The 27,110-nt window shown below is 37.1% G+C and overlaps 1 protein-coding gene across 3 annotated transcripts in view; it reads right to left on the reverse strand.

The window, feature by feature from the left end:
* Window positions 1-27,110, reverse strand: part of MYO3B (myosin IIIB) — a 194,985-nt gene that overhangs the window by 158,384 nt on the left and 9,491 nt on the right. For all 3 annotated transcript variants that reach the window (XM_066189973.1, XM_066189971.1, XM_066189972.1), the window contains exons 5-9: window positions 11,760-11,943; window positions 10,195-10,329; window positions 7,085-7,189; window positions 6,722-6,821; window positions 3,118-3,194 (exon numbers count right to left, since the gene is read on the reverse strand). In XM_066189973.1, coding sequence (XP_066046070.1) covers window positions 3,118-3,194; window positions 6,722-6,821; window positions 7,085-7,189; window positions 10,195-10,329; window positions 11,760-11,943 — 601 coding nt within the window. The remainder of the gene's footprint in view (window positions 1-3,117; window positions 3,195-6,721; window positions 6,822-7,084; window positions 7,190-10,194; window positions 10,330-11,759; window positions 11,944-27,110) is intronic.

A 27,110-nucleotide genomic window follows, 5' to 3' on the forward strand; every position in this document is an offset into this window, starting at 1 on the left:
AATAAGAAATATGCAATTCTATTTGAACTAGGTTTTGTTCAGTTGTGCATTGGAAGTTGAAAACAAGACATGTTAATGCTTAGAACCACAGATGTAAAGGCAGTTCAGTACAAAAGCTTAAAATCTGATTCATCCTGCTAGCACACAACACAATTTATTTCAGCATAATAGAAGCAGATTTTAGGTAACTTAAGTGTTTGGTAACAGGCAGCTTTAAACATACTAACACTATCCTGCCTTATTTATCCTTTATTGGTATGCTTGCATTCAGTGTTTCAGTTTCTGAGACTCTACATTTTTAAGTACGAAACAATATTAATTAGATCAAACAACAATGATTCATTTTCAGTGAGTCTGCTTTAAAGCTGCTCTCAAACTGACTTATCCTTGTCACGTTTCTCTGTTGCTTCCTCACAGCCTAATTTTTACCTGTATTTTCATTTTTCAGCAAATTTTTTGTGAATCACAAGCTCTGCTCAAAACAAATGCCCAAGGACAGATCGTTTTTGTCCTGATATTGCTAAACAGGCCTGAGAGTCATCAGAAAAAAAGGAGCCAAGATGCTTGAGTCACCCAAAAATTAAGCAGTTAAGCTGCTACTTTGAGTGCTGCCAGTAAGAACATCGAGTTGAACACTTTCCTTACACCACCCTCAGTCACTGCCATTTTCCTATGAACTTTTGCTATTTCAAGTACCACACCATATAATCCCTTTGATATGTTTCGCAAACTTAATCTTAAAATATGATTTTCTTCATTATACTGTTCATGACCCAGGCCGATCTAGTGATTGCACTTTCCAGTGTATTTGTCTCCTGCTTATATCCAGTTATTCCTATCTGTCAGCTTGAAACATCCTGCATCATCCTTCTCTGGGTTTTATTTTCCTGGGGTTTACATTGGAAAATATTTCCTGTCAGCTTTATTCTACTCTGAAACACTACTGTAGTCTCTTCATCCAAGGCAAGTTTTTTCATCTCCCCTCTTCACTTCCCCTTCAGATTAAATCCATCTTTCTCACTGCCAGACGAGATCCCATGATTACCTGTGACCGAGGTACCTATGTTTCACATATACGTAGTTATAAGTTATAGTCTTCAAAAAAAAGTCTTCATGCTTTCTATTTCTCTGATTAGTATCATTTCATTCCTGTTCAGTTATGTAATGATGTTTTTGAGTTTGATGTAAATTCTATCCTACGTCAAAAACCTTTAGGCAGGAAGATTTTTTGCAAATGAGTGCAAAAAACTGAGTTAAGTGCCTTTCTAGTGTTTACTGATCTTACCACAATCTCATCTAGAAAACATCCTTCCTAATAAACAAGCACACCTTTTTATCCTATTACAGTCCTAATCTTCCATCTTTCACATAAAAATTTGGGTGCATATTTTAAAAATACCAGAAAGATCTCCCCAGAAATAAAGCAAATTGCATCATGCACATCACTTGAAACCTGTCATTTATACGAGCAACTGCAGTGACTTGAGCAAGCATGTTATGTAACTTGTCATTTAAAAGCCATTTCAGCAACAGCATAATGGATATCTAAGCACCTTACAGCTGTTTTGCAGACTGGCACACCTATGAAGCCTGGCACCCAGGTATATAAATGTGATACAGGTTACTACAGTTATGGTACTGAGTTGGTTGTTCCAACAGATCTTTTCAAAACAGGAAGTATTCAAAGCTACACCTGTTCCTGTTTGATATGCCAAGTACATAACATACCTTGGTTACATGTGTGCTGCATTTTCATGTCAAATTTTTTCAGATCAAAATATCTGCTTATCTCTTTGGCTTTCTGCCATGAGAATAAATACCTTCAACATGGCAGGGAAAATAAATTTGGTATGATTACTGCCCTTGATGGTGATTATTCAGGCAAAACACTACCATAAAAATAACCTATAATAATCCATGTTCAATAAAAGCTTTCATAGTATGTCCATTATTATCTAGAGAAGTATTTTATAGAGGTCTCATTTTAGAAATGTCTCCGACCAAGGTGATTCCATAAATAACGCTTGCACAGTGGTTTCTAAGGTATCTTGTGTCTCCTTTGTGACGTAAACTGGTTGTTATGGAGATGGTGAAATATCAACCATTCTCTGTGAGACTGTGCAAGATCAATTTTAGACCCCTTACAGCAGCGTCTTTTCTCTGCTCAGCTATAATCAGCCTTCCTTAGCAACAAAAATAGATGCATAAAAAGTATGAAATGTTTTAAAACAAATGTTTCCACAATACTTTCAACTCTTCAATATACAAAAATAGACCTGTGTACATTTGTAATAGATAAATTCCATCCCAAATTCCCCAAACTTCATACGGCCTTTACCAGAAAAGAGGCTTGTACCGATACAAAGGCTGAACAACTTACAAATAAGCAGACCACTCCTGTTTCAATCCTTGCTTTTAAATTTCATAATCCATATCTTTCAGAAGTACTTTGCTTTCCTTGAAGCAGGGACAGTAAAGATTGATAATTTTCACCCCAAAGTTTGGTAAAGTACAAAATTTTGTTAAACAATGTGTTAAAACTTTCTAGAGCTTCATGAAATAGAAGGCAAAGGGTTATGTCTGGGTAGCAGTATGTAAAATTATGTAAGTAAGATACTTGAATATGGGCTAAGCTATCTGTATATTATTTTTCTCCATTTTTTAATCTATACCAGCCCATGTGTCTAAGTTTAAAGGTCCCCAGTCAATGATTAAGGTGAAAGATCACATAGGTCAGTCAGGGTTTTGCAGTGTGCAACACTATAGCAAGACTGGAAAGAAGGAATTTCTCCTTCTCCCCCCAGTCTGTATTTACATCACAGATGAGCACCCCAAAACATACAATATTTGACTGGAAAGTCATTACACTCTTAGGACCCTTAGTTATTTGTAGATTTGCTGTACTTTTATGGAAACACTACAGAGAAGAAAACAATGATTATTAGAAATCCATTTTGTATACTTTAATAGTATATCATTTTTACTGAACAGAGGACAAGAGGTAAAGCAGAAACACAGCCATAAGGGAGGGAAGAAAAGATTTCCTACTATGGGGAAGTGACAACAAAGTGTTCATTGCAATGAATGAAGACAAACCAGACGGGCACATTTGCCTACCTCAGGTGCCATCCAGAAGGGTGTTCCCACTGAGGTGTTTCTACGCAGCCGTGTGCTGGTGAGCTGGGCTGAAACACCTGCAACAAAACAGACCAAAGAAACTTGGCTTCAAATTCATTGTCATTTTGGTAAGTTTATTTCTAGTATATGGAAAACAAAACCCAAACCTGTGGCACAGCTGCAGAATGCCTGGCCAAAGTAGGTGCAAATCATTTGTTTGATTGATTTCAGATTGCTGTTTTCTTCAGAGTTTCTGAGAGTTGGTTTTGGTGGGGTTTTTTTTTGGGGGGGGGGTTTTGTGAATGACTCTCAGTTTGAAGCACTTTTATTCAAACTCAAAAATTCCACTGTCACACAAATATGCCAGATTTCTATCTGCTGTTTTCATAAGTATAAATGGAACTATTAAAATTACAACTTGACTTTAAAACTTCTGTTTCAGAAATGTACTGCCCAAACATCACAGGCCAGAAATTTGTTCACTAGCTTACTTGCAGAGGCTCCTGTTCAACAAAACAGTTATGCACTTGTTTAAATCTTTCCCTAATGAGAAAAGCTCAGAAGCTCAAGCTCACACTGCAGCTTGTATTTATGGAATTAAGCACACACTTAAAACAAAATATTAGCTTCAGAGCTTTGCTGACTGGGGCTGGACTACTGAAGCACAGCTGAAAAAAACCAAAAGAATGAACTAGAGAGTGCAGTCAAATAATGTTAACAAATCAGAATGAACTTTGACAGCAAATCTTCTGTGCTGTGGTCAACATATAATTGAATGAGTTCAGTTCAGTAGCATTCCAGTGAGGTCACACAAAGCCAATACTGACTTAGAAATATATTTTGCTTTAACCTTTATTAAAAACAAAAGCCACGGTGGATTGCTCTATTGGCATTACCCAGAGAAAAAAATGAGCAGAAACACATATAATACACATTGACTGCTGCCAATAAATAAGAAAATTAGATTCATAAGCTAAATTGTTTGATTTCTGATTCCAACATTCAATGTTATATTTGTTTTTAAATTTTCAGTGTAATTGCAAGTCTTCAGTGATTTCCTGAGTACCGCTGGGAAACAGTTAATGGCTCATACAACAAGCCTCTGTTCATTTCACTGTGATCTCTCTTCAGCCAGCTTAATTCATAGCTGCTATCTAGGGATATTCCAAAACACTGCAGAATACCAAAGAGCTGAGAGAGGGAGAGCATGAGCATAAATGAATGATAAGTTGCAGACATTTTGGGTCAATTTACTGTGACCATCATTTATTCAAATATATTATGCTGTCGACAGCAGTTGAGGGAAGAAATGTGTGTTACATTGAAAAAACAAGCTGTAAAGTCATGTAGTAAAGGAAAGAAAAGCCTCAATTAAAGATATTTGTGTAACCCTCTCTGTGACCTAGTATCCATATGTACAGCCTTGAATATGAAGCAGCTTTTTTAAAATCAAGATTCTGTCTCATTCTCTGGACTGAATGGATAGCATTTACTGAATAGGTCATAATTTCATTTTTTTAACCCTACTGATTTGAATTCTCATTTCTTATTTAATATATCCAATCCTATACTAAATTTAAAACTATTATTTTCTTTTTCTTTTGACATATTTCCTTCTCCACTCACCAAGCAACAAATCTACTTAACATTCCCACAAAATGGCAGAGGATTATTAGTTCCAGCGATTAACCTAAAAATATCCAAAGCATCCACTGTGTTTGGGTACTTAATAGGAGATCTTTCAGTTTTCAGGCACTCCACAAGCCTCAAGTAGAGCTATAATAGATCTCAGCTGCAGCTCAAGAACACACAGTTCTTCTGCAAAGCAGAACAAGATGTTTCAAACTGGCTACAGGGAAAAAGAGGAACTGAGTTTGATGTAAGTGACCCTCCACCATCATAAACACAGCCAGAAGCAAGAATAATCTCCAATTTGATGTCATTCAACTGTCACAACTGCAAGCCCCTTCTCTTCCTGAATTCCTTGCAATTTCACTATTTATCTTCCAATTCCTGCAAAAAATGAGACGAAACAGTTCTACACAGACCATTCTGTGGCGACTGCAGTGGACAAGACTGGAAAAATAGCAACTTTATAAAACCTTGGTACCTGATACTTCTTTAGTCAGAAAGCCCATAGATATATGGGCATTTTTTGGCATTACTGTTAAGCAGTAGGGAACACTCGAGATTTAAGTACCCTTTTTTTCTGAGTCTGTCATATTTGTTGTGATTTTCTAGTGCTACTGCCCTAAACTTACAAAGTAGGAGAAAACCCTGAAATCTAAATGTGGAATCAGAGAGACCCAGGGGACATGAGAAAGACTGGGAGTCTAAGTTTCCCTGAATGTGCCACTTGGGGTTGCAGCACACTGATCTGCCTTTAAGGCCTTTAATACATCTGATAAAAACATTTTGCTTTGGGGAGAAGAGCCAACTTTTCCCATAATGGCGTGAAACCAAAGATTAGACTGCCAAAATTGCCCCAAATGAGGAGGGATCTTCCTCTCTTCTATTAGGTCAGGAAGTCACTCCAACTTTTGCTTCAGGTCATATGTTTCTCCTAGAACTATTTTAATTGCTGCCTTTAAAATTCAAAATAACGAATTTTTGTCCCTAGAAGATACTAAGGAGTCTCATATGTGCCAGCTTACTTTAGCATCTTCTATATATATGTCTTAAATTTATAATACCATAACATCAACAGCATACCATTTCCTTTCCACTGCATAAATTTAATATTTTAGGATTTTTCAAAAATATTATTTACAGACTTTTTTGACATATCATTCTACCCTACTCTCATTTTGTGAACATTTTTTTTCCTTCATGCACTGCTAAACAAACATATTACTCACACGCTATTTTCAATGGTGATTACCTTATGCATTATATGGTTTCATTAATAAATTATATTACTAATAATCTGCTTCTGTTTAATAAAATTGTCCACTGCCTTGCATACATATCTGAGGGACTAAATAATTTAATTTTTTTCTTTCTAAGTGTGTGTTCAAAGGAATAAAAATTGAACTGACTTTAAATCTATTGCCAAGTCCCTTTCTATCACTGTCCCTCTCTTTCTCCCTCTTGTTTCTTATGATGTATCCAGACTGGGAATGCTCAAATCTAAGAGCAATAATCACAAATTAAATGGATGTTGGGTTTTGGACCCAAGGGGCTATTTTACCTTCTGCTCAGAGGGGAAAAAATATGCTTAAGGCTATCAAAAGCCATTTCAGAAGAATGTTTCTTTTTCATATGCAAAAGACAGAATATCTAAATTTAAATTAGGAGGACAACAGTCCTGAAATTGACATTTCTTCTGAAATGCAAAAGAGCTTTGTAAATAAAATGCTAGCTTCAGAACATTTAAAATCATTAAATTATGTGTAAGCTTTTAAAAATTAAAACTCTATTACTGATTTATAGTTAGAATCTTTATTCTTGCTGTAATCGGGTACCTTTTGCATTTTTCCTTCTTAAAATAATTCTGAGTATGCTTCTGAAAAAGTCTCGCTGTGACATTCCGCCTTCCCAGGGGAAAGTAAAGCCTTTGGCTAAACTGCATGTATCAAGAAAACAAAGGGGAAGTGGTCATTACCAAAGTCAACGAGCTTGACTCCACCTTCTGTTGTCAGGAGAATGTTGTTCCCTTTCACATCACGATGAATGATCCGGTTATTGTGTAAATGCTGAAGGCCCTATATATCAGCAGTAACAAAAATAAGTTTATTCCCTTATTTAAAAACAATTACCTTCCTATTAGGGAATGTAATGAAGTAAATCTGCACACACTCTACAGAAACAGCTGTCCACCGGATTATATGTCTTTATACAATCCCTGCTGTTAAAACACCCCATGCAATATTGCCCACATTTCCATACTCTATAAATAGAAAATGTATGTGTGCAATAAGTGACTTGCACTCTCTGCTGTCATTACAAGCCCAATGAACATCCTTACCAAGAGAGCACCATACAAGATGTATGAGATTAGAGCTTCATCCAACCTTCGGCCACACTTCAGCAGGCCTTTGACAAGCTCTGTGACAGAACCTCCATTGCACAGCTGAAAAGGGGGCAGTTGTGAGGAGGGGAAAAAAAGCAAGTCCTCAGTTACTCAATATACTTGTTTAGGCTATAAACACATACGATGCAAAGCTGTGCTACAACACAGGTCTGGGAACAATGGAACTCATTTTATTTGCAATGTAAATACAAATATACAGCAGCCGGAGTGAGGGGAGGGAAGAAAAAGCTGAAAATTTTAAAGTGTAATTTATAAAACACAACAAAAAAGGTAAAAATAGTATTATCAGGACTGTATTTCAGTACTAAAAGAGGATTCAGAAATCCAATTTACATTATTTGAGTATTTTCACAACAATACATGCATTGTCTTTTTGAAAAAACCCTTTTGTGCAAAGGCCAGACAGAATAGATTGATGCTCTTGATAACTGGGAAACAACAAATTAGTAATTTTAAACTTTCACTCCATCAATGCTCCTGACGGCAAGCAATATAAAATAGACAGAAGCCATATCTCTATACTCAGATTTGATGCCATGTGCTGTCAACAACAGAGAAACATTCTAATCCAGAAAAGCAGCTTCTTTTCTACTAATGGGCTGCTAAATATCAAAAGAGATGGAGAAAAAAATAAAACTGGAATCTTTGTAAATATGTTCTTATCCACACCTTAAGTTTACCATCCATACCATTCTAAGCAGGTATTGATATCCATCCTTTCTCCTCTCTCTTTACTTTTATTACCTTGATATTCACAACTGTTTGACCAAAACGAAAAAACTGAATTTTCTCCTCTATGCCGATTTTTGTGGCCAGCACCCTTACCAACGTTTCTGCCAGAGAATCACATGCATTTCAACACAAGTTCATTTAACATTATCAGTTTAAAATACTACAGCATAAGTCAGATTAGTATGAAGTTATAGAAACTCAAGATTTGCATCTTTCAAACAGCTTTTGTGAACAACTGTGTATCAGTTCAACCACTAACTTCTGTTATATGCTAATACTTTCCTTAACTTATTACTAAATTCCCCTTGCACCAAAAAAATTTCACTAGACTGGAAGTCTGAGTCAATAGAAAGGATGTTGACACAAAATTTCATCACTTAAAACATTGATAAGTTCTGTAGGAATTTGACTTTATTTTTTAATTCGTTAGCATTAATTCATTGCATTAAATGTTTTGTTTAGACAGACTATACTAAATTTATCTCTAGCCCGTGAATTAAATATATAAAAGTATGCCCTAACTTTAAAAAAAAACCCAAGCTGGTTGTGACTGAAAAATAATACAGGCTGACAGTTGTTTGGTAGGATATGGTAAATGAATGCCTGACTCAAAAATACATCCCACAAACACTACTGCAGCTGTGACAGTATTCTTGAAACTCAGCAAAGACCTCGAACAAAATGAATTTGACAACTTTCTACCTAATGGTAATACTTTAAAAGGTGGAGATATGCACATTCACATGAAAAAATAGAGACATTTGCTTTACAGCTGTCCAAGACTTGCATCATCATAAAAATATGTAAGGTATCCACTTTTGCCACCCTTCCTCATCACAAGCATTTATCAAAGAAAGGTCCTGCTTGTAGTGAGCAAACACGGCTAAACTGTGCCTAAAGGAAAAAAAATCCACCTTTTAATTACGAATTTTGAAAGTCACACATAAAATGAATGTATTTCATCAAAGACTCAGGGATTAGAGTCTGAATACTTTGTATATATTTTTTTACTGAAAACATGTCATTAATTTATAATATCACAAGTCACTGCTATGCATGCATAAATCTGCTCTAAGTTCCAAGGCAGGGGGCTATCCAGTAAATTTTCACATATAAAGAAAACACATTTTTTATAAAGTCAAATTTCTTCCAAATTTTGGATTATGTGCACCAAAACCCACCTGAAATGCACATACTTAATTGATAAAGTTTATACAAACATACAACTTGTTCAAATTCTCCATTCAGTTTTATTTCTGAGTATATGATGATTTTGCTCTATAAAATTCTGTCATTTGGCACTTGGTGGACCTTTAGAGACAAGACTCTTTTATTAAAAAAGAAAACACCGAGGAAACCAAGACCAAACTCAACACAAAGCCAGCATGCACACAAAAAAACCAACACCAAATCAAAAATACTAAGGTCACTTTTCAATAGTTACTGAAATTTAAAAGGAAACACACTCGAAAGTTTTCACTAAAGCTACATACTGCTCCAGTACATAGAAGTTAGATGTTGGGATTCCACAACTTGGAGGGGAAATAAAGATTTCCTAGTCTGATTCTAGTCATCATTCAAGAACGGGGAGTGGAATTTTTAAAACAATCAATAATTAAAAAGTGAATCCTAGCTTTTACCAGTCTGGTTATGAAAGAAAGAAATGCTTGAATGGTTTGTTACTGCTTATCAGAGCAGTAACTGCCCGTGCAGAGTTCTGCATCAATTAAGCCTAGAAAGAAACCCTTACTTTACAACCATCTTTGGCAGTCACTTAACTGGAAACAAGACCACCAAAATACATTTGACATTGTAGGAGTACTGACTGACACTGAACAAGAAGAGTTAATAGAAGGCATTTCTGTAGCTAGGTTTCCAACAACAACCAGCCCCTAGTTTAAAATGACCACAAAACAGACTTTCCTATTATACTTTCTCTGTTCAATTTTGCAGTAAGCAGTTTATTTGTAAAGTACCCTGCATGTCACTACTTTATCATCTTTTGCATTCCCCTCAAATATCTGAGTTCCCCAAAAGTTTAGATAAATGTCTTATCTAACATTTCCTCTAACAAGGGGAAAAAAAAAATCTGCTTATTTTGGAGGCAGAATGTAGCAATTCCAACAGGTATTATTAAATGCAAGACCTTCCCTATTAAACAAATTTTGAAGTTTGGATGTGATTTTCAGCAGTAGGCTACAACACATTATCTATCAGAAAATCATGAAAGCCTGTGACTCTTTTAGCAGTAACAAACAAAAATTCAACCACACTTGTTAAGGTAAGATGTAATATTGTCAAAATATTTTTACCTCAAGTACTAGCCAGAGTTGTCCTCCCACATATTGATCTGCTTTGTAAAACATCCCATAAAATCTAACAACATTAGGATGATTGGGAAGAAACTGCAAAATATTATATTCAGCTTCAATTTCTTCATCTACATCCTAAATAAAAAAACACAAACATACAGAACATATAAAGACAGTGACTCTAAATAAAGCAAGATCAAACTCTCATGGATAAAAAAAATCCCATTTTTCTCTTAGTTTGTACTTTTAAATAGTTTGACTTTATTGTAGCTGAAACTACACTACACTGGACATTTAATGCATATAGAATTGTGTCACTTGTGCTCTTCTTACATATAAAAAAGTGAAGCCTGTGTAAATCAAGCAGTTTTTCTTCAAGAATTCTTCCAGCACGTAATTATACTTAACAAGAAAACTGAAAATTATATTTAACTCTGCTCAGTTGTCTAAGTAAGAAATTCACACATGTGACTTTTAACCTGTTTTTAAATCATGCACGTTTTTAACATGTGAGGTAAATGTAAATACATGAACCTTTGATTTCTTCCTTTTTCTACAGTCATCAGATAGGATTAAACAGAGAACCATTTCACTAAGCCTCAAAGGGGCTATCAATAAAACCAAATACATTCTTATGATGACAGACATACACCAGAAACAGTGAGAGACAAAACAACCACCCATGAAAAAGAGAAAAGGTTACTAGAGAATTGTTAATGAAATAATTCTGTGACAATTACAAAACAGTGTTTATACCAGCACACAGGCCACAACTCAGAACAGTGCTTAACTGCTGAAACTTTCCTCATTTCTGCACACACTTGATTATTACAAAATTTAAGCCTGTGCCTTCCTCAGATCTATACAAGAAAAAACCACAATGAATTTCAGTAGTGGCTGATGACAGAAACGTAACATTTTTTAGTAAATATTTTAGCTCAGCTGTCATGATCAATCTCCAGCTTGATCCAATCTGTACAGCCACCAGTTAAATTTTCCATTGAAAACTAGGGCTTTGGTTCTCATGGGAAGCTAGGCATTTAATACCCACTAAACCAGAGCCGGCACAGAACTGCCTCTGAGGATCTGGGATGTGCTCTTCTCTTTTTATCTTAATTATTGCCTTACACTATTATCTGCCTATAAAAGGCAACTCTAAAATATCCTAAAGTTCACAGTGTTTCTATGATGGGAAAAATAATTCTTTTAGGGACTACACAGAATAAAACAAGAACATTAAGGTTGAAAGCATCTTGTATTTTCCCTGCTACAGTGGGTCCTATGAAGAAGGCCTCTCTGCCGTCTCATAATTTGAATGCTCCAAGCAAAGATAACTAAATTTGTAGCAGAAGAATTACACAGACCTAAAATAGAAACTAGGCAAATGCTGTCCTCAAATAAGATGATGAAATTATAAGTTGCTGTTCAGTTGCTGGTACTAAACTCCTTCTGTAAAATTGTTCCCTTCTGGATGTTTTCAGCATCTTACACATTTGATTTACATTTCAATTCTAAGAATTCTTTTAAATTAACAATCAAGTTACAGTTTAACATTTTCTACTTACACTGACAGGATCCAGAATCTTTACTGCTGCCAAGCTTCCATCTTTCTTATTAGCAACCTTATAGACTTTACCATAAGTGCCTTTCCCAATAGTCTCTATAATTTCCCAGGTATCTGAGGGATCAGCTAATGATTCTAGTCCAATCATACTGGAATTATATTGAAACAATCCATACAATGGCTTCCTGGAAAATAAAGCAGACATACACACAGTGGGAAGCCCTAAGTAACTCAGTAGTAGAGAAGGCATCTTATGATAAAGAAATCAAATATTGTCCTAATTTAAGAAGAAATACAGATAGAATCACAAATGAAAACCAGACAGAAATGTAAGATCACTCAGTGGAAAGAAAACACTGGAAACAGCTTCTCTTTCCTTACTTTAGTGTATTATTTGCTTCAAACATTGCCCCATATGAGGCACCATTATAAACACATTTTAACAAGTTCTGACAAAATCTCCCCCTCCCTCTACTGCACACTCTTCAAATGGACATTTTACACGACTGAATTAAGACAGATCATGAAATGAGGTCCTGTTTCTGGTTTTAAAAAGCAATGTCAGGGTTTTTCCATTAATTTGTGTAATGGTCCCTGGAACTGGCCAGACAAGCATTCAGTAGGTATAGCCTCATTACATACAACAGGGCTACATACAACTAACGAAAGTTAAGACTGGGCTGGCTGGTGTCATAAAATACAAACCAACTTGAAAATGGGCAACAGGTACACCAGTGGGGTGATCTATCACTGTTGAGATGTTTCTCAATAATTGCACTTGTCTCTCTCTCTGTTTGCCAGTCAGAGTGCGTTATGGTCTGGTACACTGGCTCAACACCTCCAGAAGATCTTCAGGTCAGGGGCGTTGTTGTTCCCCCAGACATTCCTGAGTGGATCCTGCAGCAAATGGACCACTGCAGCCTATGCAAAGGGCTCCTTCCCACCCTGGAATTACACACATGGCAAGTTCTGGTGATTAGGAAAATGACAATACCATCTTAGAATTTCACGTCAAATAGCAAGAAAATACATCTTGTCCCTGAACTGGAATTATAGAAAGGAAAGTTGAAATTTAAGATGATATTAACTTAGCCTTCCTATATTGATCATTATTAGGGAAGCTCACTGGTTGATGGTTTCTCTGAGAAAGACAATTTTTTGCCCATTTGGTGGCTGTCAGTAGGTATATTAGCTACTTCTGTGCTTAACCAGGAGATGTAAAATCCAAGTGTGTCCAATCATAAGAGTGTGATGGTGACAAAGGCAACAGAAGACAACACCATCACTGACTGCAAAAGTTCCCAATAAATAAAGAACAGTATTCTGAACACATAAACTTAGTACGTCAACAGAGGAGCAGGGAAGGTGAAAGACTTCTCTGAAATCAGTGAACAGGCTGTTCTACATGCACTGAAACAGCAGCTACAGATCTGGAGCTCCTGATAAGCCAACCTCAAGAACAAGCTTTGCTTGCAGGGGGGCTGTGGCGGAGAATATAAACGTGGGAACAACTGCACCTCACAAAAATACCCCAACACAACAACATATTGAACACATGGTTTTAATGCTTTAGGTGAAATGCTAAAGACATTCACGTGCAAAGAAACAGAGAATAGACTGGAAATAGCTTTGATACAACCTTATAAGCAAAACAAAGACAGACTGATATTTAGTTCTCTGTCGCTATAACAATTACCCTAACAAACAGGTTTGACAGAAAACAACGCAAGGCACTATTTGTACCAACATAATATTATGATGTGTCCCTCTAAGCAACTGTTGTGTAATAAACACATTTTTCCTTAAAAAAAAAAAATCTAATGCCATTGCCTGCTCTTGTTCTGAAAATTATAACCCTTAAAATGATGTCTCCAAATCTTAAAAACACATTAACATTTCCTTGTACCAGAAGACACTGTTGGCAAAATAAAATCTAATGCAAAATTTTTACAGATGGAGTCATGATGGAGGACTGAGGAAAAATTTTAGTGAGCATTTTTGTGCATTGTAGTAACATGGCAGCATTTACAGATGGCATATTTATGCATTACATGGAATCAGAGATGTGAAATACGTACCATAAACCTCTTCTGTTTAAATTAAAACAAAATTTTCTTGGACTCAATAATACCTATCTAAATAAGGTTCTACACCTGCCATCGGTAAAAGTGCCTTTTGCATCTATGACATCATTGCATTCCTACAACTGAAGTCATTATTTTACAGTACAATAAAGCAAAAGAACAGTATCTGCTATTATCTTCAATAATGTAAAATCTGGATATAAAAAACCTGAAACCACCACAAAATGTAAACATTATGAGGAACAGCTGAAGTTGTAAAGATTGTGCTTTTTCTATTTCCTGATTTGTTAAGCTTCAGAAAATAAACTATCCTTGTTTTAATAAAAGCTGCCATTCACTTTTCATTTATACAGTGAAAAGTTATGTATGAACACAACCACTTCTGCAACAACCACACATTCAGATCTTAACACTAAAATACTGCAGCTGAAATTCATTTAGGGAGAAACTTCTCCTTTTACTCCCCTCACATCAGGCCTCAGACATCTCTGGGCTTTGAAATGATGTACAGAAAGGGGCTTCTAGCTGTAAAAACCTTAGCAGTATCCACCCCAGAAGAAGCCTCAACATTTTAGAGACCTACCAATTACAAGTATTTCTGCCATCAGTTGGAGAAAACTTCTCAGTGGTTAAATTTTTTCCTTGTAGGCAAGCAAAATAGCCCACACCAGATGCTGAAAAATTACACTTTGGTAATTAACTCTACTGGATAGGGAACATATTAGAAAACTATTTGGGACTGCACATGTTTATGCAATTTGAGGCATGACTACATGCCATTAACAAGCCCCTGGCACTCCAGGGGCTTGTTGCATACTTGGGAAAAGACAGAATTTTGCATACTTGGGAAAAGACAGAATGAAAGCACAAGGACAACCTGATGGAGTCTACTCAAGCTGCTCTGAGGCTGGAATAGGGACAAATAGCATGATTTTTTTCTTTTAAGCAGAGATAACTTAAATCTTGAAAACGTTGACCAATCTGAACAATAGCGTAAGACAAATATTTATTTATAGGCTTCAGCCACTGACACTATTTCTTTCATCCATGAAAAGAGATATTCCCCATCAAAGTAAATTTCACTATTCTCTCATAACTCCTGACCTCTTCTATTTTGTAAACCTTTCCCATCAGAACAAATTAAATCAGACCAGGCATGACAGACTAACTTAAATGGCAGTCAGACAAATGTGCAACATTTTTCTACTTTTAAAGAAAATATTTCTCTCTAAGATCAACATTAGAATCAATGACTGCATATTATCACCCTTTAATGGTATTCCCATGATAAACAGACTCCATGTATTATGTATATCATACAAGATATAAGATATCACATAAGAAGTAGAGGTTACAGACAGTGCACAAATCCATTTTCCATCTGTGAACCACAGCCTACTGACTGTATTCCATGGCTCTAAACAGCCTCAGAAAAGCCATCTGGAAAGATATGTGGTGTCCCAGAAGTTCTACTGTGATATTCACCTAGGTTGTAAAAATAAAAAAGTCCAAACTTTATATAGAATATGCAGATTTTGTTAATGAAATCATTACATCTGGAATAAAATCAGCAACTTTGTCTCATGAATTCATTATCACAGCTCTCTTCCTCAAAAATTGTAGGAAGAAAAGCAACTCATAAGCCAGAGAAATAGCTGTACAATTATTGTTCTATTTTCACTACCACTTCGCACAACTCCTACATAACAGTTATTCCCTTCTGCATTCCACAATGCACCCTCTTCTAGCTTACAGCAAGACACATCATCCATAGAGATTTCAGAATTAGTGAGAGTCTCACTTCAGCCTTGTGCTTTCTAACAATCATGCTGCACAGTACTAGACAGTTTTGAGTTCTCTTATAGCTGGTAGGGACATGATAGCAATACCAGCCAATACTAGTGAAAGTAACAAAAATTCACAGACTGGGCTCCTTTTTGCAATGTTCCATTTTGTCTCAGCACTCTTGTCTCTCTTGTGAGCCAGCATGTTTATGCACTTCTGGCATTTACAAACACTGTGGAACAGTAAGAATGACATATTCAACAGTAAGGTTATTTCACTATTTGTAGAGAACTCACTAAATTATAACTCCTTGGAAGAAGAATTCAGAAGGTGAAGCTGACATTATCAGCCATGGCCTCACCTAGCCATGACAGACCCTATTCTGCTGGCTAGTAGTGGTCACACACAGACAGCTACCTCAGAAGCAATTGTTAGAGGAATTAATGAACCAACAAAAGGCACATGAAAATCAACAGTCAGAACAGCATCCTCTGTTACTCTCCTCCTGCTATTTCTCACTGGCTAGGTAAAAACAAAGAGAATGTCAGCATCTTGAAATGAAGCATACCAAAAAAATCCATCAAGACACTATCCTACAACTGTTCTCAGTTGGATTTAGAAAGAGAGATTACAGAATGTGCTGTGGATAGCTTTTTTGGGATAAAAGTTAGTGATGGAAGAAGATGAAGGAGAAGAATAAAAGCATGTTCAAAAGCTATTACTGATGCTATAAAACTTACAAACAATAAAAGAACCATACCTCAGCTGATCACATATTTTCTCCAGGCAAATATAAGGGACAAAACAGGACAACCAGAATAGAACTGCTGTTATTTATAGATGAAAGGTAGATCCAAGAACACTGCAGCTAAATTCTGTTCACAGAACAAGTCTCACTTGAATATACAAGCCATGAAATCAACTCTGGGTGTTCAAAATTGGAAACAGACAGAACACAAGTGGGAAACATGTTCTCCCTTTCCACATACTCTAACTTAAGCTTTTTAAAGTTTTTTATTATTTGTGCTTACATACACTGTCTTTGCCTCCATAAAGTCCTTTAAATTCAGGATTATCTTAATTTGTTGTTGTTCTTGTTGTTGTTCCTTTGTATGGCTGGACTATATACTCTAGGCTTTTAGACTTGCAGTATTAGCCACAGGGCCAAAGCTGAGTGATAACCAGTGGCAACGGACTGTGTCTGGACACCAGCTCTGATGAAAGCATTGGAATTATTTGCTCCCTTGTCTTGTCTGTGCTTCCAGTTCATCACAGTATGAAACATGACCACATTCTGAGTATCAGCCATAATAACCTGAGCACAAAAACAGCTGCTGACCATCATGGCACGGAAATCTAAATGTCACCTAGTTCTCTAGAAATAAAGAGAACATAGAATACTCTAGTCAAAAGGTAAAAATGTCACACCAGCACTCCTAAATCAGTTCTGAACTGAAGGTACATTTAAGATCATAACTTTAACTCAAATTCTTGGATCAAATATTTGAATCTAAACCAGAAAACTCTCCATTAATATCCTGGAAAATGTATGGGAGGAAAAATGCATGTGCTTAGTCCAGATAATCCAGCACATGTTTTCATTCAGATTCACTGCATAATAATGTGTTGCATTACAAATGTTTGTAAGTAAACTCTTATCGGATCTTTATATTTATGAGAACAACATTAACCTTTGTCCAATAATGTTTGACCATCTTTGTATCATCCCTACAAAACAAACTACTCAGGGCAGGGGGTGAATACATCATCCTGATCAGGCAGTTTCATAAACAAACAGATCCAGGATGCAGGAAGGCAAAGGTAAAGTACAGCTCGCCTCTGACCAGCTCCCCTGCAATCTTCTAATCAGGTGCGCATTTTCAGTCTTTTCAGCAGGACTGTGTCAGATCAGGAGGCACTCCTGACTCTATTGCTGAGTCACAAAGTTATTTTACTCCAGAACTATTTTAGCACCTCATCCTGTGACTCCCAAGTGAACTCCCTCTCTTGATGAACTTCCATCTTTCATGGAGTCCAAGTAGCAATTCTTTTGCTTTCACAAAATTAGAAAAATGTATTATTAATGGAAAATGACACTTCCAAGGCTTTCTGGTAGGCATGCTGTATTTAAGAAACTAACTGGGACTAACACAGAAAATTATATACAGCAATAAAAGACCAAATTCTTTGCTGAGAATCAAATTATTGCAAAAGATCATTTCCTGCACATGGTAAACCAAGTATTTTTGAGAGTCATCCTGTGAGGTAAAGAGTATCTTGCTACTAAAACAGAAATCAACAAAAACTTCTACTGAATTTTTGAGTAACATTGAAAATAAAGACCCTGATCATTCACAAAGAGCTGCAATACATTTCATTTATTTGACTGCTAATTAATCAGTTCGATATCTTCGCTTTAGCTCCAAGGACCAAATGCTGTAAAATCATATACCTAGTCAGTTATATGATTATTAAATTAATTAAACATTATTAAACAGAAATTATTTTCGGTTTAAAGATCAAGATCCAAGACCAGATCCAAATGTCTGAAAGCCTGTTAAGAAAAACAACTCAAACAATCAGTTGTGATCAGTGACATTCCTATTGCAGAAATGCTATTTATATTAGCTAATGAAATAGAATTCCAACAAGCAAAACACACTAAAGCATTTACAAGTTACTAACAACTAACACATGAATTCCACCTCAGGCTGTGAACGCAGCACTAAAATAAAGCTTATAATCCCATGAGCCATTCAGTTATAAACTGTAGGTGGCAAATCAGGTGACTACCAGGTGCACTCCCCACGAGTGAAAAATCAGGACCTGAGAAGGTTTTCTCTGCCTCCTTTGGTAGCAATTTAACAGGGCAAACAAAATGCATGTGTTACTGCAAAAATGGAAGGATGAAGTCTGCAACAGAATGATGACTCACAGACCAAAACCAGGCTCTTCACTGCAGTCCTAATCAGAAAGTTTGATAAGCTTTGTGTATGGACAAGGAAGAAGAAATCTAAGACAGATGTAGGATAAACTTTGGAAGAAAATAACTGCAACCTTACATTAGTGACCTATTTTCTGAAACCAGCTTATCTTATATTGGATTTCTGTCCTGCTAAGCGTATCAGAATTCTTCAGCACCAAGATAGCTTCCTCACAGGGAGAGCTTGTTTCAGCCAGTCCTGCACAGAACTGTGTGCTCCATGTACTGGTTCTCACGCCCAGCATTAGATAACTCTACTGTGTGTAGTGTTTGCTAGCTCAAGATGCAGTCATGGAGCTACAAAGAAATTGGTTCAATCCTAGCAGCTTCGCTTCATTAATGCTAATGATCGTTGTGACACTAATTGATACTGAGTTTGATCTATTTATCAAGTCTTTTACTAGCAGGAGCTGAAGAATTAAAGCCACTTTGTCATTCACACAGAGTGACCAATAACTACTTAATATTTTGAAGGGATCTTCCTATTGTTTCACAATATTCCTTAATTGTATAATGCAGTCAACCATAATTCATCACCATAATTCTCCAGTATTTATTTCACAGCAGTTTTATTCTAATGCAGATTTTTAATAAGAAGAGATACTCTCTTTTATCCATAAGAAAAATAATAAACTATTAATCATGATACGAAGAATCTCTTAGCACTGACAATGACTTCTTGCTTAAGATGAAGCATTTTCATCAGTGAGCTAGTTGTTATGCATTACCAGCATGTGTGCAGTAGCCTAGCGTGACACCAATTTGCATAATTTCTCTCCTCTAACAGGCTTCAAAAATAATAATAGGCATATGAGATAGAATCCATTATTTTAAACTTACTTCAGCAGCTATTTTCAAGGAGCAGTTATCAAAAGAACCTCTAAAGAATTAAGTTTAATAAATTATAAATTTATTCTTTGGGTTATGCTTTCTGGGCCTACAGTCACGTAAGTTGAATTCTATAACAGAGACCAAGACAAAACCACCAAGCAACTGGCTTAATGTCTTCCCAGACAAAGGCAGGACTGGGATACTGAGCAAGTTCACAGATGATACAAAACTGGGAAGAGCTGCTGACGCCCCCAAAGGCAGGGAGGCCCTGCAGAGAGATGTCAACAAATTACAGGGCTGAGCAACCACAGATCATATAAAGCTCAGCAAGGGAAAGTGCTGAATTCTGCACCTGGGACTGGGCAACCCTGGATGCAGGGACAGACTGGGGAATGAGGTGCTGGAGAGCAGTGCCACAGAGAGGGACCAGGGGGTTCTGCTCACGGGAGAGTTGAATGTGAGTCAGCAGTGCCCTGGCAGCCGGGAGGGTCAGCCCTGTCCTGGGGCATCAGGCACAGCACGGCCAGCCGGGCAAGGGAGGGATTGTCCTGCTCTGCTCTGCTCTGGGGTGGCCTCACCTTAAATATTACTTGCAGTTTTGGCCACCACAATTTAAGGTATTAGAGAAGTGTCCAAAGAAGCACAACGAAGATGGTGAAGGCCTTGAAGGGGAGCTGCATGAGGGGCAGCTGAGGTTATTTGGTCTGTTCAGCCTGGAGAACAGGAGGCTGAGGGGAGACCTGATCACAGGTCTACAACTTCCTTGTGAGGGGAAAAGGAGGGGCAGCACTGATGTCTTCTCTGTGGTGACCAGTGACAGGACCCAAGGGAATGGTCTGAAGTTGTGTCAGAAGAGGTTTAGGCTGGACATCAGGAAAAGGTCCTTCACCTAAAGGCAGTGAGACTCCCCATGGAAGTGGTCACAGCACCAAGCTTTGACAGAGACCAAGAAGCATTTGGACAGTCACACTCAGGCAGAGGGTGTGACCCTTGAGGATGGTGCTCTGGAGGGCCAGGAGCTGGACTCAATGATTCTTGTGGGTCCCTTCCAGCTCAGCATATTCTGTGATTGTGTGACTGTCTAAAGGTGGCTGGTATCCACTGCTGCTCACAATGAACTTGAAAATCAGTTAGGGTTTTCAGGGTACAGATAAAAAAGGACAGATTCTGTCTGTAATAACAAAATAAAAGAGAAACATAGAAGCATCTCAGAGCTATTACACCTGTGTATGTTATTAAACAATGCCTTAATCTACAGGGAGTAACCAAAACAACTTTTTTTTCTGATCTGAACCCAAAAGAGACCTTACCATTCTTTAATATTGATATAAAGCAAAAAAAAGAATGTCTTAACAAAGTGATATAACTACCGGTGGACCTTTTCTTATCTTCCTGGCTTATGCATTTCTACATTGGGAACAGCAAACCATACTGCTGCAGTACTCCAAAGCTCTCAGATATTAATCCAGTACAATGTCTGGCCTTATGAATTTGAAGAGAAACTGAGACCTTGGTCCACTTTACCACACATTCTGAGATATGGTCATCAGTAAGGAAGATCTGATTTATCTTTATCACACAAGTCTACCACAATTGACATTCAGGCCTGATGTCCACTAATACAAAAACACATCACCAAAACACTCAGCTATCCCATTAAGTGAAAAGACACAAGCACCTCAGGAGCAACAATAGATGCCAATACCAACAAAACCAAAAATTCTCAGAGCATGCTCCTGTCAGCTATTTCACACCGAGAAGCACTAATCAATTTCAATTCCTACTGATTCAGGGGATTTGAAAGAGATTAACGCCTCCAAGAGCTGTAATCTTGAAGAGAAACAATTTAATAACAACAACAAAATTGTCCATGAACTTTCAGAACAGAATTTAAACACAGAATAAAGTACCAAACTGGCCTTTCTCCCAGATTAACTATTGGGGTGCTGCAGATGGTCTGGGAAAAAACTTAAGAGAATGCCTGAACTTAATTTACAAGGAGAAAATATGGCAGGTAAGGATGCTGTATCACACACTGAGTACAGTAACTACAACCTGGAATAATCAGCCTTCAGCAGTTTATTAGCAGTTATTTAGTTTTCTTTTATACATACTGTTTATGTATAAAATGTCTATGTAACAGCCCTGTGTTCAATACTGTGGAGTTTCAGAGCTCAAAAGAGAAAAACATCTTGTGATACCATTTGAGAAAACAGAAAAATAGAATAGATAAAATAGTTTTATGTCACCACAAGCAGCACTGAACTGAGATATCAGTCAGAGCAGACTAAAAGTAGATTAGATTGTACAGACAACATGAAACAGGATCTACCATGCTACATTTTTAACAATATTTCACCTTCACTATCACTTCATATGACAGTGGGTCATTTCCCCTCTAGTAAGGATACCCTTTGCAAACAGCCTACTGTTTAAGCAGAGAGTACCTGCTAAAAGAACAAAGTCTGAGGCACCATAAAAGCATGATGAGCAAAACAGAAACTGACATGATCCAATTAAGAAGGGTATCGTTATATGGTATGAGTGATGTGGTGTAATGAGGATGCTCCTTTTACAAGATAGCTTTACAAATAGAGCCTGCATTTCAAATACAATCCCAGGAGTTCGGAGAACTCAAGAGATACTCTTGACTAGAACTCACCTCCTGTACTGCAGAAATCATATTTGATACATGCCTCAGGTTCTATTTACAAATTGGACAAACTAGCACCTTTCAATGGTAACACCTTGTATTGAAAGGTGACTCCTACACAGACATACCAAGCTACAACTCTCTGCACATTACAGCAATGTCCCACTGCAACAGCCCTCTCAGAAGTCTCATCAACTGTTGCCAGGTAACGGTGCAGAGGCACCCCCATGGTTTGCTGGAAGTGTCCCCTGAAGCTCAAAGCACATACATTTTGGCTTCCCTTGTCAGACACGTGACTTTGTAAACTATCTCAGTCAGCCACAGAGGCATGCTGGCTGCTTGCTCTCCCATGCCTTGAAACCCTCTCTCAGCTCCAGAGCAAGGGTATTTTTAAATATATTGTGTGAGGTGAAATAAATATATGCACAGATTTAACAAGGTTTCTGAAAACCCCTTTACTTCAGCAATTGCAAAGAACATAAATAAACAGTAAAATCAACAGACATCTTGTCTGGACTTCAGCTTCCCGACTTCTCAAACTCTTTCAGCTTCTCACTAGAACAAGGAGTCCCTAGTCACTTATTTCAAGCTTATGTCATTTACTCTGAAACACATTTGCTCTTCTTTTCTAAGTCCCTCCTCCTGATCTCTGCAGCATGATGGCTTTTTGTGAAAAGAGAAGCTGATTTTCCTTCAAAATGGCTGATAAGAATCCCCTTCCTTTAATCTTCTGGCCTGCCTTGCTACGTCATTCCTCTTCAAACACACTATGTGACCAAAACCTCCCACTGGAGTCCAGCCTTCCACTCTGTTTGATAATTGATTTGTCCTTTATTTAATGCCACTCAGTCAACAAAATTTAATTTTTCCTCTTTGTTTTCCTTTTATTCTTTTTTTTTTATCCAGCTTTTGGCAGGTGCAAAGTTTATTTCAACCAATCTGCAGAAGCATAGCAAATAAGGCAAATAAAACCACATTCAAAATGATGCTTGTATTTTGACAGATTTACACAAAAACCTTCCCAATGTCAAAGAGAAATTAGGTATTGTATATAGATTCCTTGAATTGCCCCAGCTGTCAATATACTTTAACTGTACTCACATTTTTGTAAATATATTTTCTCCCATCACTACTCTTGACATAATGAAAGGTTGGTTACCCAGCTAAGAAAAACAATGGTTGCATCAACAAGATATTCACTTGAGAGTGTTCCAGCAAAAACAATATACTGTGCAGTGTTTTTGGAAATTGCCATATCTGATTCATATCCTTGTGGTATCAATTGTACAAAGGTAATTCTCTATAATGAATTATTTATTTCCTGTAGTAATAGACATCTGAGATAGTCATAAATATTTATATGTCCAGTTAATTCACTAATGAAAACTGAAGAAATTCCAAAATGGGATGTTATATCAAAGGCATGGGGACCAGTTTGCTCAATTTTTACATTAGTGAAGACAACCAGTATGTGGGAAGCAACAGGAGCTGGAAAAAACCTGCACCTGAAAGCATGGTACAGCAAAGGGCTAAGGTACAGAGTATTTTTGTGTGTATCCCAGAAAAAAATTCTCACTTTTCTCTATCTCTGTTCTCCCAATTTGTAAAATGTGTGGTATCATCCTCTAATCACACTCCTTTGCAATCCCTGGGCTTCTCACTAGCATTCCAGAGAGATTCCTCTTCAGCAATGGAATTCTCTTCTTACACAAGGAGCTATTTATTTGTGCACTGACCTATGCAACTCCACTATCTTTACAGCATCTAAGAAATATTTTGGGCTGCTGGCTGCCCAAAAGTAGTTCAGTACCACCTATGGATTGCAAGTCTACAGACACAAATTCCTTCAAACTAGTTGGCTGTACTGATATCACCCTGCACCTAAACCAGGTCAATATAAATAGCTAGAAAAATAATTTATTTCCTGCTTTAATAATAAGGCAATTCAGTTTACCAAGGTTTGTAAAATCAAAAGAGAATAGAGAAAAAAAAATAGTCTGCATCCATTTAGATTCAGATCAGTCCTGAAAGATCTTATTTAATAAAGTCACAGCTCTTTTTCAGCTCATATCGTCTTCATAATTCATCCCTATCTCTGGGGCAATTCACCTTTGTCTGCACCTCTAAAACACCAACTATGAGTCGTTTATCTAAGAAATCAGTAAACTGTTTGTCCATCAAATAATTGCCTTCCATCTTCCTGAGAAGTTGACTGCTTTAGGTCTCATGTAAAAAGTCTCACCTAGCTTGTAACACACTGGATCATTCACATTTGGCTCAACTTCTCACAATCTGTTGGTCCATTGAGAAGCACAACATTAGCTGGAAAATGGCCAAACCTCAGGAAAAAAAGCATCTCTAAATGGTAACATTTACTTTTTATACATTTATCATGTTCTCAATTCACAGCCATCCTTTAAGCAGATACATAAATGGGATCAAGATGAGTCTCATAGTTAAATGAGTCTTTTAATAAAAGCTGCATGTGATAATAATGAATGTTGCTGCAGTGGTTTAGCATGCAATCCTATTTTTGAAGGATGCTGTAACAAAGCATTTCCAAGGTAAGATTACAGATCCCTTGCCTAATTCAGTCCAGAACAGGGAAACGCCACTTTTGTGAGTTCAGCAGCAAAGGTACTGCTGCAAACATTAGGAAAACACATTATAGACTACACATGCTGCTTTCCTCTCATCACTGCTGAGAAAGGTCAGCCACAAACAAATAATGATTTTGAAACTGCAAATTCGTATCTTAGCTTTAGGGGGAAAAAACCAACCCATCTGACAGAGACAGATTAGGGAAAGTTAAGTTCTGTTGGACTTGTTCTCTGAACAATAACTCTTTCAGGGACCTCAAATCTACCATGATTTCAGAAATTATTCACAGGCCTCCTAGACTCCAGGAATAAACAGGGAGGGGAAAAAATGAGGAGATATAAACCAAGTTCATTCTGTACCTTTAACTACTGATTGCCAGTGAAAAAGGAAGAAAAAATCTGTCAGATGACAGATTCTAAAGCAGCTCATATATTTGCTAATTCAGATGTAGAAAGGAAGTACAGTGCAGGAAGTGCAGTGCAATGTCACAAAATCAGAAGCCATATAGTACTCCACATTAAAAAAAAAAAAAATTACAAATTTGAGTTTTACTACGTGTATAAAGAAAACACTAAAAATGTGACTGTGAAAAGATGAAGAGACAATCATGCAAGTTTAAAAGTTAAATAGGCCACTGGTAGGGAACTTAAGGAAAATACTGCAAAATCCAGAATTAATCCTTGATGAGGCAATTAGATTGTGTCAGCAATTGAAGTCATCTCTGCCAGAATGACTCCAGTCTTGAGTGGGCTGTACTTTGACATATTGAAGGTGTTCATGAATCCAAAACATTAGGAGAAAACAGACCTGCAGCAGACATGCATGAGAGCTCTGACTGAAGCAAGATCAGCATGTAAAACTGGCTATCAGCTACAACAATGAACCCAGAATAATGCCCAGCTATTTTGCAAAAGCATGAAGCGTCAGGGCATTCACTTCTCTTGGAAGCTGCATTTAACCAGAGGCTATCATCCTTGGTCCCTGTCTAGGCTATCCTACAGCCACGTCTCTGCCACTCATCCAGAGCCAGGCACTATCCTATGGACTTCATCTTCTCAACAGACCTTGAGTCTGCCTTGTTCCTCCAGACTGGCCTGGCTGTCACTGCACTGTCAGCGGAGTGGCTGCCATCCCTGGGCCTGCCGTCATGCCTGCCTGGGCTCCTGACAGGATGCCCCATGCCCAGTGTGGTCACCGGCTGCTGCCTCACTGGCACCCATGGCTCCTGGCTCACCTGCCCTCACAGGGCAGCCCAGCCCACACTGCAGTGAAACACCCCACTGGTACTTTACTCCAGCCTTTTTTCTGCTAGCCTCCCTCAGAACATGCAAAAGCTTGCACACTTTTCAAACCAATGAGGAGTGAGACCTGCAGACCTACAGATCCGTGTGTCTCCAGACGCAAAACCAGTGAGATCAAAGAGTCTGATGAACACATGAGGCAGTTACATTTTTCTCATGATCACTATTTTCACCTTCTAAGAAAAATGAAGATGCACATGCTACAGCATTACCTGGTTATAACTGTTAGGGTTCACAGACTTTTAAATGAACGTTTATTGTCTGTTTCTTATGTTAACATTGTTTCTATAGAAAAAGTTCATCAAAATAAAAAGGAATGTAGTGTGGAACTTGTTATGCAAATATTTTAAGGCAAGCAAATTCCTTTTTTGTATTTTTTTTTCTTTTTCTCCTTCACACAAATAAGGAAGCATTTGAGGCCATAAGGACATTCTGTTCTTTTTTAAGTAATTATTTAGACAACCAATATTTAATCACGCAAAAAGCCACAGTGTAAAGAAGAACCTTACTTCAGGGACAGCTTTTCAAAAAATCCTCTCTCCCAAAACCTAATTTTAAATTTAATAATTTTCTTTCTTCTATTAAATAAACAGCTTCTGTAGAATCCTGGCAACTCAATATGTATTATTTAACAAAATCAGTCTTTGCCACAAATTATAAAAATATTCTGATTTGTATGTCTCTGAAATTCATGCAAGAGTAAGACCAAGTTTGAATGCTAACAAAGTATTCTTCTGCCTAATGAAATATTCATATTCATTTGTCATCAAGACTTTAATAAGGAGGAATACAGCCTTCTCACTTCTGCCAGTAAAGGACTAGCAAAGACCTTTCCTTCAGGATATTGCTGAAAAATATCCTTTTAATTTAACTAATGGGGAATTTTCACCATTAGCATAGTTGTAAATGATTTTTAACCATTTTCCAAAAGTAAAAAAGCTAAAGTGATTTTTAAATACTCTTAACTTCTGAAGATACACTCTTCTTCCTTTAATTCATTTTTAATCACAGTAAGTTTTTTGAATTATGTACTATATCTACTGTATTTATCTCATCATCTCTCCTGGCTTGCCTCTCAGAAACATTAATTCAATGCTCCATCTGCTACAGTTGC

The sequence above is a fragment of the Chamaea fasciata genome, unplaced genomic scaffold, assembly GCF_029207755.1.
Source record: "Chamaea fasciata isolate MVZ Bird 193981 ecotype frontalis unplaced genomic scaffold, bChaFas1.0.hap1 SCAF_8, whole genome shotgun sequence".
In the NCBI taxonomy this organism is placed as follows: domain Eukaryota; kingdom Metazoa; phylum Chordata; class Aves; order Passeriformes; family Sylviidae; genus Chamaea; species Chamaea fasciata.